This window comes from Hippocampus comes, unplaced genomic scaffold (genome assembly GCF_001891065.2).
Source record: "Hippocampus comes isolate QL1 unplaced genomic scaffold, H_comes_QL1_v1.1 scaffold85, whole genome shotgun sequence".
Classification (NCBI taxonomy): Eukaryota; Metazoa; Chordata; class Actinopteri; order Syngnathiformes; family Syngnathidae; genus Hippocampus; species Hippocampus comes.
In genome coordinates this window covers 1192359-1205580 of record NW_017805540.1, presented here as the reverse complement: position 1 = coordinate 1205580, position 13222 = coordinate 1192359, and the positions used below count along the sequence as shown (strand labels likewise).

Below are 13222 nucleotides of genomic sequence, written 5' to 3'. Positions count from 1 at the left end.
GGGGGGGGGCTTTTAATAATAATCACTGACTGCTGTGAATGTGTAATGCAATTACAGAATGCCGGTTATGAAGCGAGGATCTGTAATTTTGGTGAACTACTGTGAGGGGGTCGGCTGTAATCATGTCCTCATAAATAGGATTATTATTTTTATTTTTTTTTTGGGGGGAGGGGGCAGAAAGCTAAATGAAAGATGTAATCCGTTTTCATTACCGTGCGAAGATTTGTTTTGTGGCGGTCTTCCCGCTACCTCAGTAAGGATTTATCCCCCCCACACACACACACACACACACACACACACAGAGTGAAGGTTAGGTTGTATTGTCCCTCAGTGCTGCTGTCATCCTTGAGCCGCACAAATGAAATGTGATTTATTTGCACTTGATTTTTGCGATGGCAACTTTTACACATCATCCGAGGGAATCGTGCGAGGGCTGCGCCAGCTGCTCTCGGAGTCCAAGAACCTGTGAAGAATTGTTCCTCTTGGATTCGAGCAGATTGCGCAACGGCTTCGAAACACCGAGTACATCATATCAGAGCATTCAGCCAATGCACTTTGATGTTACTCAATGCACGTAAAACCTTCATAAATAAAGACGCACAATCATTCTCCATGTGTTATCCCATGGAAAAAAAATGAAGCGGGACCGCTGCTTTCCATGAAGCCATAGTGCCCCCTGCTGGAGGAAACTTTAATATACTGTAACAGTGGATCAATTGAATCAAGGCACCATTTTTTTTTTATGATTATCATTGTTAATATTATTGCGCGGTTCCTCCTTATTTTCTATGGTGCATCTTAACATTTTTATATTTATTTTAAATTTTAAAATTGTATGAATGTGTTAGATGAGGGGTCACAAACCTTTTTGAAGTTCAGAGCTACTTCTTACTGTACTGATTCATTTAAAGGGCTACCAGTTTGATACGCACTCCTGAAATAACACATTTGCTCATATGGCCACTAAGAATGCTATTATTATGTGCTATTTTGAATATTAAATGATATTTATGAGAGGACACTGATCATCTTAATTATTTCTCACAATAATTAGGAACATATCAATATGCAACACTTTCTAGAAATCTCTGCCAGTGTTCAAATTTTTTAAATGACCAATTCTACAATATACATTCCTAGGAAATCACAATGTCCGATGAGTGGTTAGCTATTTTTTCAAGCAAGCTGGCAGGCGACCCCCCTGTGTTTCTATAATATCTTTTTAATTACCGTAATTCATTATTTTGCATTTGTGTCTATTTTTTTTTCATTTTTGGTGGTCCCAGAGGAGATCCTGCAGAGCTACAAGGCCCACTGGTGGTCTCCCGACGGCCTGCGTCTGGCCTACATGACAATCAATGACACGTTGGTGCCAAAAATGGAAGTCCCCTTCTTCACAGGAACGCCATATCCCAACACTTTGGAGTACCACTACCCAAAGGTAACTCACGACACAAACATGCTGATGTTGTCGTTCGACAGCGAAACCGACCGCACTCTCAGCTTTTGGTGTCGCACCTGAAACCCAAACGGACATATTGTATATCTGCTTTCCTTCGGGCCTCTGCAGGCTGGGGAGGAAAACCCTGTGGTGCACCTGTCAGTGGTGAGCCTCAATGGTCCTTTGCACACTGTGGTCATGAAGAAACCCGATGACCCACGAATCGGGTGAGAGCCCGTTTGAAGGTGTCAGTAATATGCTTAAGTAGCTAAGCTGATCTGGGCAGAGGCTAGTCCAGACTCATCCTGCATGGTCCTTGTTGTTTTTTTGTTCCAGGAGGGAATATTACATCACAATGGTGAAATGGGCCACAAGCACCAAACTGGCTGTCAACTGGCTGAACAGAGCCCAGAACAACTCCATTTTGACACTGTGTGAGGCAACCACGGGTGTCTGCATCAAGGTGCAACATTCTGCAAAATGCGTGGCATTCATTGTTTGGAAGTGAATATAATTAGCAGAAAAGATTCACGCAAAAACAACAGTTGTTTTTTTGTTTGTCTTTTTGGGTTTGTTTGTTTTGTTTTTGCATCCCAAAAAATTATGTAAGACAGCGCATGGGATTTGCACCAAAATATTTTGAAGAAGCTGTTTCGAATGCGATCAGGTTGACCTTAAAAGACTTTATTAGAACTCTTTCAGGGACAGCGGTCACTAGAGTGGACAGCATATCATGCTACAGTATCAGGTTACAGGGTACATGAAAGGGTTAAAAGGACTGGGAAAAATACATACTCCTGCCCCCATGTGGCCAAATAGCAGATATTTCATGTTTAACTTTCCTGACACAGTGAAATACTTCATACAGTAATTGGTGTCAATTTGAAATACAGATCACCAGAAAATGATTGTGGTAAAACATAATCATTTTCTGGTGAACGGTGTGTGTCAGAGGCTGAAAATGACAACAATTCACTTCTGTTCAATTCAAATTCACCACATACGATATGTGTGTGGGACATTGAAAATATATTGTCATAGTAATTTGAATTTACCCCAATTGCATAATTGAATTAAGAAAAAAATATATAGAATGGGGGAAAAAAAAGATTAGAGGTGCAACGATGAATCGATAATGAATTGATTCTTGCATTAACCGATAATTAGTTTTGCTGATTTATTCATCATTTAGTTTTTTTTTTTTTTTAACCCTTTCATAACCTGTAACCTGATAACATGATAAGATGTCCACTGGAGTGACCGCTGTCCCTGAAAGGGTTAAATAATAATTGCCCAAATGCTCAAAATTGCAGCTTCTCAACAGAAAATGTTCTCCGATTTCTGTTGTCCTCCATGAAAACAGGCTGATAACCTTTGCCTTGAATCAAAATAAAACGTTTAATTTTGCTTTGGAAAACAATGATCAACATTTTTTTTCGCCTCTTTTCTGGCACGTGATGGCAAACGATGTTCATTTCTGATTCTTAACTCTGTTCCTAACATTTGAATCACTATCTAACCCATTGACACTCGCCGATCATTTTTTTTTTCACCAAAAAGAATGCACGGTAAATTTATTACTTGATGTAACTTTGTGACTGAGAAAGTCTAAATAATATCCTAATGTGACTTTTAGAAACATGAAGATGAGAGCACAAGATGGTTGCACAGACAGGTAGGTGCGAAACATCGCCGGTGTGCGATTGTAGCACACAAACAAAACGATGTGCGCCCGGTGTACGCACCGTAAACACGCACAATTTCCTTCCTGGCTGCAGAACGAAGCGCCGCTTTTCTCACACGACGGACACAAGTTCTTTTTCACGCGAGCGATTCCTCAGGGCGGGAGAGGAAAGTTCTTCCACATTTCTATGTCCACCTCCATGGTATGGTATCGCACCGTTGGATGTTTCTCCTCGAGAGGTGCGATGTTGACTTTGTATTCGTCCTAGCCTAACACGAGCTTGGACGTCCTTCAATCGCTGACGTCGGGAGACTGGGACATCACCAACATCCTGGCCTACAACCACCAGAGGAACCTCATGTCAGTTTGGTGACTTACGAACGTACACCTTTGCGGTGTCAAACTATCGGCGCTCACTTCTGCGGCTTCTTTTCCAGATACTTCCTGAGCACAGAAGACGACCCCAAACGGAGACACTTGTACAGGTAGGAGCTTCCTCTGCGCCCGTTGCTGTGCGAGTGCAGTTGGCTTTTGGAGTTAGCGTGAAAGGAGCATAAAGTCACATGCGTACAACGGCGTTTTCCAGCACGGACACGATTCCTCCGTTCAACCGCTGCTGCCTGTCCTGCCAGTTCAAGTGCGGCTACGTGGACGTGTCATTTAGTCACAACATGCAATACTTTCTACTCAGCTGTAAAGGTGAGTCACCTCCAAGCCAGATCCGATTTATGATTTTTTTGTTTCCTCTGCTAGGGGGGGAGGAAAACCCCCAGCTATTTGCGGTTTTAATGTCACAAGATGCCACAAAAGACCAAGCTTACAGCAAAGTAGTAATTGCTGTGAAGTTAGCACGTTGAAGGGATATACTGTATCTCAATTTCTCTACGATCTTTCTTTGCCGGGAAGGAATTAAGTTTAGCCTGGGTTGTTAGCGAAAGTTGTGACAGAAAAAGTCTTGGATGTTGTTGCTATTGGCTAGTAAGATAACAAACAATGGAGGTCTTGTGATGGCTCTGCAAATTCTATTTTGTATGGGTTAAAAAGGCATCACTTTAGTTGCACTTGATCGAAATCATAACAAGAAGCCCTTTCAAGCACCCTGCAACCTGATAACATAATAAGCTGTCCACTGTGGTAACCGCCGTCCCTGAAAGGATGACAGTGTTATGTTGTAAGTTGGCTTTGAAATGATATTGTGATATTGATTTTAAACTATCAGAAAAGGTTTAAAAAAATGTACATATATCTATCTAGATATCTCTATCCATCCATTCATTTTCCGATCCGCTTGATCCTCACAAGGGTCGTGGGGGGGATGCTGGTGCGTATCCCAGCTGTCTTCGGGCAGTAGGCGGGGGACACCCTGAACCGGTTGCCAGCCGGACACACACAGACGAACAATCATCCGCACTCACACTCACACCTAGGGACAATTTTAGAGTGTTCAATCAGCCTGCCATGCATGCATGTTTTTGGGAATGTGGGAGGAAACCAGAGTACCCCGAAGAAAACCCACGCAGGCACGGAGAGAACATGCAAACTCCACACAGGAAGGCCGGAGCTGGAATTGAACCCGCTACCTCTGCACTGTACGGTCGATGTGCTAACCACTGGACCACCAGGTCGCCTAGATATATCTAAATAGATATAAATACTGTATATATAACTTTGTTTTTTCTTCTTCATAGGGCCCGACATTCCCAGTGTGGCCATTTACAGAACAGAAGACAAACAGAGTAAGAGTCCACTCTGAAATCTTTTATATTTGCCGTAACTTAGCTGTACAGAATATCATGCGCAGCTCGTCTGGCGCCTTTATGTGCAGAGCTATTGGACGTGGAGACGAACGAGCGAGTCAACATCACGTACAACAACATGCAGATGCCAAGAGTGGAGTACAAGACCATCACCATCGACGACTACTGTAGGCGTTTGAAAACAGCGACAGTACCATACGAGCTTTCCAAAAATAAAATAAAATAAAATGAAATTAAACAATAACTCCTTTCACTGTTTTGTGTGTGCTGCAGCCCTCACCATGCAGATTCTGAAGCCGGCTGGATTTGTAAACACAGCCCATTACCCCTTACTGCTGCTAGTGTAAGTACGACGAAACGCAAATGTCTACACTTGTTCACGTTGTCGCCTACATTTGGGAGCTGACATCTACAGAAGTTGAATCTGCAACATTCAAGTTATTTTTATCGATTGATTTATTCTCCCTGTTGACTCAGTGAACCGCTTAAGCGAGACCCCACAATGTCGAGGGAGTTAATTGTTAGCTTCTGAAACTCGAGAATCAGGAAGGGACACCTCGGCCATGTGACTTAAAGCTTGACTTTTGTCTTCTCCCAAAACACAGCGACGGGACGCCCGGCGGCCAGATGGTCACCGAGCAGTTCCAGGTGGACTGGGCCACCATCCTGGTGAGCAGCTTCAGCACGGTGGTCGTCCGCTTCGACGGCCACGGCAGCGGCTTCCAGGGGACCAACCTCCTCCACAAAGTGCACAAGAGGTTGGGGAAGCTGGAGGAGCGGGACCAGCTGGAGGCGCTCAGGTCAGACTTTTTTGTGGATTCCAAATTCCAATTTGAGTTTTTTTTCTTTTTTCTAGCTAAACTGCAGTTTGTTTATGTATCCTGTGTCATTGCCAGGTTCATATCCAAAGAGCATTACATTGACAGGACGCGTATGGGAGTGTATGGAAAGGTAATATTTTGATTCTGCAGGTCTTTCTCAAGCGAAAAGTACATCTAACATGTCCATCTCAATTTGTTGTGCAGGCTTATGGAGGATATTTAGCCACTCTGCTGCTGAGCTCCGATGAGTTCACTCAGCTTAAATGTGGAACTGCAGTCTCGCCCATCACAGATTTCGAGCTTTACGGTGAACTCTTGGTTTCCTATGGGTTACTGGGCAAGGCTCATTCAGATTATGCATGTCTCTGCCAGATATTGTGATACAGATATAACACGAACCTAATTTCTACTACGATAGAATAAAATAAAATTTGACCCTTTCATTTAATAGTGAACCCATCACATTAACTTCCTTGGAGGTCTACAGGTATCTCAAGGAATGGATAACTGGGAACGTAAAAGTAATTTCACAAAATCTATAAAAAATGCAAAGTACAGTATTTGTTATGTATGAACACTATTGCGAAAGTCGTTAAATTAAAAGAAAGTACCGTATTTTCCGCACTATAAGGCGCACCTAAAAGCATTCAATTTTCTCAAAAGCCGAGATTGCGCCTTATAATCCGATGCGCCTTATAGATGGATCAATATTCTGATTTCTCGGACGTAGTATTTTAAATGTTCTGTAAGGCGCTTTGTTACAGCTGCAGCAGTCGTGAAAGCTCAATATAAAAAAACAGTATTATATTGTATTATATTCCCTTCAGCGTAGCTCCATCTAGTGGATGCATAACGCAACCACAGCCACTATTGTAGCTTCTATTCTATGCGCCCTATATACATGAACACAGTTTTAACCTAGGCCATTCATTGAAGGTGTGCCTTATATTTCGGAAAATACGGTAAGTGGAGGCAAACCGGTTTTGAACATTTGATTACTTTAACAAATTAACTTCCCAGGTTCATGTATACATTTTTTTGTTGATGTCGTTAAAATAAATACAAAATGTCCGAAAAATTCAAATAAACTAACTAAAAATAAACAGAAACATAGCAGTTTGAAAATGAACTTACAGGTCATTTAATATCATTTGAACACATCAATGAGGTCTCTCGTCAAGTTTCACACCTGCTTCAGCATCAAGCTGGCTCCTTTTTATGAACACAGCCATGTGGCAGTACAGGAAAAGAATTCCATTACGTTATCTGCTGTCTCAATAGTTTTTTTTTTCTCCTTTCTGAACCACAGTGTCGGCATTTTCGGAACGATACCTGGGCTCAAAGACTGACACCAGAGTATACACGGTATCAATTTAATACCTTTTTTTTCTCCAATCAGTCTTCAAGTAAGAGTGTGTTGATGACTGAGCATTCCCCCCCCCCACCCCCTCACCTCCCCAGATGTCAAATTTAGCTCACAGAGCAGGTCAGCTGTTGCAGAAGCAGTACTTGATCATCCACCCCACTGCAGATGGTATCCAGTCACCCTTTAAACTGTTCTACAAAGACTATAAGATACCTTGTTGTTTTTGTTTTTTTTTAACTGTTTTAATTCTCTCTGTCTATAGAAAAAGTTCACTTTCAGCACACCGCCAAGTTTATCAACCATTTAATCAGCAAGAAAGCCAATTATACGCTTCAGGTAAGATGTGTGCGTTTGTGTGTGTGCGTGTGCGTGTGTGCGTTGGGTTTGCTGAAGAGGTTTCGAATGGATCGTCTTCATTGGCAGCTGATACACCAACCGGACAGTAATCACATTTTTTCTCAATATTTTAAAATATTTTTATTTTTGTTTTTGTTTTTTTTTTTCTCCCGACATTTTTTGTGGAAAACACATTGAATGTTTATCACTGTTTGTTTGTTTTTTTAAAACTTTTTTAATGAAGTTTAAAAAAAAAAAAAAACATTATTATTGGCCCACCCACACATATTTCAATGGGTGTCAGTTTATGCAGATTTTCACTATTTGTGGGCCAGCCTCGACTATAATCTTGAAATGATAAAGTTGTTCCCCTGATCAGATCTACCCGGACGAGGGCCACTTCCTGCACAACGAAGACACCCAGAAGCACTTGAGTTGCTCACTGGTCAACTTTTTCGGGGAGTGTTTCCGGCTACCCGAAGTGCCAAAGGACGAGCAGCAGGAAGTGGACGAGGACGACAGCTAAACCTGATAACCGAGCCACCCCCGCCTCCCGCCCTGGCCAGTTCACACAGCACAATATGCAATGCGAAACAAAATAAAGCCACCCGAGTGTGAAGTGTCCAACCTGCACAGGGCTCTGCTTCCACCCTCCATGCTGTCCTCGGCTGCTGCCCACCAGAGGGAAAGTGAAAGCATCCTCCTGCGCCTTTAAAAGAATCAGACGTTTATGGTGCCAGTGAGGACGAATGGAAAACCCTTGCAAACTGGTGAGACCTGCGGGAATATTGACAACCTGCAGGCCAGAAAATGAAAACTCAGTGGAAAAATGAGTAGGTACAATCTAATGCGTCCCGTAACCAAACCTGTCATATTTTGACACAGAGTCTAATGCTCAGTTTTGATCGTGATTTCAATTTTGGCTTCTTGTGACCGACTAGCAAAGATTTGCATCAGCTTTCAAATAAGGAATGTTCATCCACAAACTCAAGGACATATATTGCTCCTAATCTGTGGGGGGGACTCGATTTCAATAGTTTGACACTTTCTTCATCTACTCTTTTTATTTTCATTTAAGTCTATCATCATGTGTGCACCACACTGCCTCTAAGAGGCCAAGGTATGCACAGCACCTGCTGCTGTTTTTAATTGATATTTTCCTCTTTATTTTACTTGTTACTAATTTAATTTGTGGTTGTTGTTCTATTCTTAAACACCAATGTTAAAAATGCACTTCAAATTAATTCCTGGCAAAACCGGCGGTGAATTTTGTTGAGCGGGGTTGTTGGTATCTGTTGAATGTAACTAATAAAGTGACTTGCAATCTAACTTGGTTACTTTTCAAATCAAGCAATCGGTAAACTAGTAAATATACTTGACTTTAAAACATTCATTTTAAAGTCTAGTATATCAAGGAAGTAACTGTGTTACTTTTTAAGATGTGTAAGGCTTAAACTCGACCTTTACCATTTACTCATTTTAACCATGTGAATCAAAACTGAGCATTATTATCTTTGTGAAGGCACAATTTTGAATAGCGTTTTTATTTTGGATGCCAAGACTGGCAAGAGTGTACCTCGTCTTGTGGTCTGTGAGTTTGATATGGAAGTATACATTCAAAATAAAATCAGGTTAATGTTCAATAGTTCAATAGATTTGTTGGATGGAGCAGTGAAAGGACTGAGATGACACCTACGGGAAACCAGCACTTTCCAGTCCAAAATATCGCGCCCTATCGACACGGAGACTGAATGACCAGTTTCTGGTGACCTTGCCAATGAATTCACTGGTTGATGTGTTGACGAGTACAGTACTCTCTGTTTGATGTTTTCCCGTCCTATTCGTGCTGTGTGTCTTTTGTACAAAGGAGTATTGAGGAGAAACTCAAAAGAAAAAAAATTCCACTCTGAGACTGAAGTCGTAATATTATGAAAGCAGTTTTTAAAATTATTAATTCAGCTTTTAGAGTATACCACTTTTTTTTTATCGACATGCACATTTTCCGTTTTTTATGTAAGATTATTATTGCGATTGGCTGTCCCGGGACCCTCGTAATTAATATTTTTTTATTTGGAAGGTGGCCCTAATACTCCTTTGTATGTTTGTGTGGCTGCATCAGTTTGACAGATCAAAGGCACAATGTTGTAGTCCATCAAATGTGTAAAAATATTCAATAGTGTGCACTTTTTTTGTGTTCTTTTTAGTCACCGTGCCTTAAAAGTGGGAAGACGTTCAATGTTCGAAGCCCACTTGACAACAGAAGTGAGGGAACAGGATTTTAGTTCTCTCTGGGAGCAAGAAAAACTATTTTACAGAAAAATCGGTCAACTTTGACACATCTAATATGTGCGTGGAAGATATTGTACTGGTTTGTAAATGTAGATTTACAATCAGCTTCTCGGGAGAGTCCTCTATGTTGAAGTATCATTATGTTGTGAATTTTGTGTGCTCAATGGCTAAAATTATCTCTCTCAAAGTCAAATTACTTGGCGTCAGTGGTTTGTAGTCATCTAATGTACAAAGTGTATAAAACAAGACATTGTTGGAGTCTTTATGTCGTATGTGCAACTTGTACATAAAGCATTTTGAACCTTCAACTTCGGGCGGCTTTGTTTTTCGTCTTTTTTTTTTTTTTTGCGGGTGGAGCCAACTTCTGTTACGGAAAAACAGCTTACTCTAGTGGACGATGGCAGCATTGCAGGCAACATAACAAAAGCAAATCTGAAATGTCCCGAAGGAGATGCTGCTGTATTTATCTCTGATGTTTATTGTATTGCAACTAGTCAGCAGGATACTGTCGGCCGAAAGCAGTGACAACAACGGCACACAGAACTCCCGTAGAGCAACAATACTATTATTTGTGTAACACGCTGGCTTCCTCGTTCTCCGCCAATCACAGTCAAACTCGAACGCAAATCTGGAGTGCGGTGCCTTCAAAGACCTCGGAATTTAGAAACACCAACATCATCCACTTGTAAAATGGTCACCATGTTCTTCAGTTTACTCGTAAATGTTACGACCCAAACAATTGATTAATTAATAATAAAGAGATGAAAATGCAAAGTTGCGATATTTACAAAAGACCATTAATGAACCACATTTTTTTACCTCAACCTAAATAAAAAAAGTAGGGTTTCAAACTAGGGTTGGAGTTTCAAATTTGGGCTTCAAAGTAGGTTCAGTGTTTTATATTAGGTTTTGGATTGGGGTTTTACGTTAGCATTTCAAAATAGGGTTAGAGTTTCAACAGAGTTACAACCTAGGGTTAGGATTTCAAATTAGGGTTTTATACATGAGTTAGGGTTTCACATTTGGGATTCAAATTAGGATTTTTATATTGGTTTAGAGCATCTGGCCCGCCACATCATTTTATGTGGCCCGCGAAAGCAAATCAAGCATGTCAAGTTCCATGATGGTTGCTAAAGTCTGAACCAAAATTTCAAGTTGTCATATGTAATCCACAATAACAGTCATTATTCATGACTTCTGATTTGAAAGCTAGTTAGCCATCAATTTTTGTGCGCTGTGTATGTAATATGTGGAGGGGATTAAACATATATAAGGTTTCCCAAAATTCATAACGGCCCTCCAAGGAAAACCGGAACTACAATGTGGCCCCTGACAAAAATGAGTTTGACACCCCTGGTATAGAGTTTCAAATAGGTTAGAATTTCAAATTAGGGCTTCAAATAAGGGTTAATATTTCAAAGTAGTGTTAGGTTTCAAATTAGGGTTTTAAATTTCAATTTGGGCTTCAAACGAGTTAATTTTTTATGGTTGATACTTGAGTGAGGGTTTAAACTTTAGATTCAAACATGGGTTTCAAGCCCAACCTTAATTTGAAACTCTGCGGCCCCTATTTTAAAACCCTGCTTCTCAACAGTAATCCTAGTTTGAAAGACTTAATTTGAAAATCCATACCCGATTTCGGAATCACAATATGAAACCCTCACCCAAGTAAAAAAACCTCAACCCTATTTTAAATCCTAACAGGGTTCCCACTCTTCCACTTGTTTTTTATTTATGGACCTTTTCAGGAATTTTGAGGGCTAATTGAGCAATTTTTTCAAGGACTTTTCTCCATTCAGCAGGGGATTCACGGTGGATTTAATGACCAGAAAGCCACATATCACTGAGCTGGTGATTCAAATCATTGCTGCCAAAGGAAGGGCACATCTTTATTTTTCGGGGCAATCAGCTAACCCTTTATTTGACAAACTGTATGTCAAATTGGCTCGAAATGACCCGAAGTGATGACGTGATCATCATCGGAACTGATCGGAGACGGTGGGAAGAGTAGAGCGGGAACCAGGAAGGCATGTAGCCTGACAGCGGAAGTTTCTGTTGATCACCTGACTGGTAGTCGAATGGTTAATGCGTCGGCGTTGCACTGTGTAGGTGCAGGTTTTGATTACAGCTCCAATCTTCCTGTGTGTTCTCAAAAACATGCATGGCTATCCATTTTCTGATCGCTTTCCCCACAAAAATATTCGCGCTCACACTCACACCGAAGGAAAATATAGAGCATTTATTCCCTCGCTGGTAGTTAAATGGTTAGTTCGTTGGTCCCGCGCTGCGGAGGTGCAGATTTGGATTCCAGCCTTCCTGTGCGTTCTCAAAAATGTGCGTGACCATCCATTTTCTGATTCTCTTCTCCGCACAAATATCCGTGGTCACACTCACCAAGGTACACTTCACAAAACGCCTTACGATACATGGTCGTTTTTTTCACCCCAAAAAACACCTGACTATACATGGTCGTTTTTTTCGGCCAAAACGCCTTACTATACATGGTCATTTATTTCGGCCCAAAACGCCTTACTATAGATGGTCGTTTTTTTCGGCCAAAACGCCTTACTATACATGGTCATTTATTTCGGCCCAAAACGCCTTATTACATGGTCATTTTTTTTGGCACAAAACGCCTTACGATACATGGTCGTTTTTTTTAAGCCAAAAACGCCTTAGTATACATAGTCGTTTTTTTCAGCCCAAAACGCCTTACTATAGATGGTCGTTTTTTTCGGCCAAAACGCCTTACTATACATGGTCATTTATTTCGGCCCAAAACGCCTTATTACATGGTCATTTTTTTTGGCACAAAACGCCTTACGATACATGGTCGTTTTTTTTAAGCCAAAAACGCCTTAGTATACATAGTCGTTTTTTTCAGCCCAAAACGCCTTACTATAGATGGTCGTTTTTTTCGGCCAAAACGCCTTACTATACATGGTCATTTATTTCGGCCCAAAACGCCTTATTACATGGTCATTTTTTTTGGCACAAAACGCCTTACGATACATGGTCGTTTTTTTTAAGCCAAAAACGCCTTAGTATACATAGTCGTTTTTTTCAGCCCAAAACGCCTTACTATAGATGGTCGTTTTTTTCGGCCAAAACGCCTTACTATACATGGTCATTTATTTCGGCCCAAAACGCCTTATTACATGGTCATTTTTTTTGGCACAAAACGCCTTACGATACATGGTCGTTTTTTTTAAGCCAAAAACGCCTTAGTATACATAGTCGTTTTTTTCAGCCCAAAACGCCTTACTATAGATGGTCGTTTTTTTCGGCCAAAACGCCTTACTATACATTGTCGTTTTTTTTTGGCCAAAAATGCCTTACTATTCGCGGGTGTTTTTTTCGGCCCAAAACGCCTTATTACATGGTCATTTTTTTTGGCACAAAACGCCTTACGATACATGGTCGTTTTTTTTTAAGCCAAAAACGCCTTAGTATACATAGTCGTTTTTTTCAGCCCAAAACGCCTTACTATAGATGGTCGTTTTTTTCGGCCAAAACGCCTTACTATAC

At 40.9% G+C, this 13222-nt stretch overlaps 1 protein-coding gene across 3 annotated transcripts in view; it reads left to right on the top strand.

Annotated features, from left to right (window-relative positions):
• dpp6b (dipeptidyl-peptidase 6b) overlaps positions 1 to 9998 on the top strand; it is an 82758-nt gene extending 72760 nt beyond the window's left edge. For all 3 annotated transcript variants that reach the window (XM_019879209.1, XM_019879208.1, XM_019879210.1), the window contains exons 9-26: positions 1287 to 1441; positions 1571 to 1668; positions 1778 to 1904; positions 3078 to 3116; positions 3220 to 3327; positions 3394 to 3485; positions 3563 to 3610; positions 3712 to 3824; positions 4814 to 4861; positions 4951 to 5049; positions 5156 to 5225; positions 5488 to 5682; positions 5779 to 5833; positions 5908 to 6010; positions 7013 to 7068; positions 7165 to 7237; positions 7332 to 7405; positions 7785 to 9998. In XM_019879209.1, the coding sequence (XP_019734768.1) occupies positions 1287 to 1441; positions 1571 to 1668; positions 1778 to 1904; positions 3078 to 3116; positions 3220 to 3327; positions 3394 to 3485; positions 3563 to 3610; positions 3712 to 3824; positions 4814 to 4861; positions 4951 to 5049; positions 5156 to 5225; positions 5488 to 5682; positions 5779 to 5833; positions 5908 to 6010; positions 7013 to 7068; positions 7165 to 7237; positions 7332 to 7405; positions 7785 to 7931 (1700 nt within the window). In that variant the 3' untranslated portion in view covers positions 7932 to 9998. The remainder of the gene's footprint in view (positions 1 to 1286; positions 1442 to 1570; positions 1669 to 1777; positions 1905 to 3077; positions 3117 to 3219; positions 3328 to 3393; positions 3486 to 3562; positions 3611 to 3711; positions 3825 to 4813; positions 4862 to 4950; positions 5050 to 5155; positions 5226 to 5487; positions 5683 to 5778; positions 5834 to 5907; positions 6011 to 7012; positions 7069 to 7164; positions 7238 to 7331; positions 7406 to 7784) is intronic.
• Positions 9999 to 13222: the final 3224 nt, after the last annotated feature.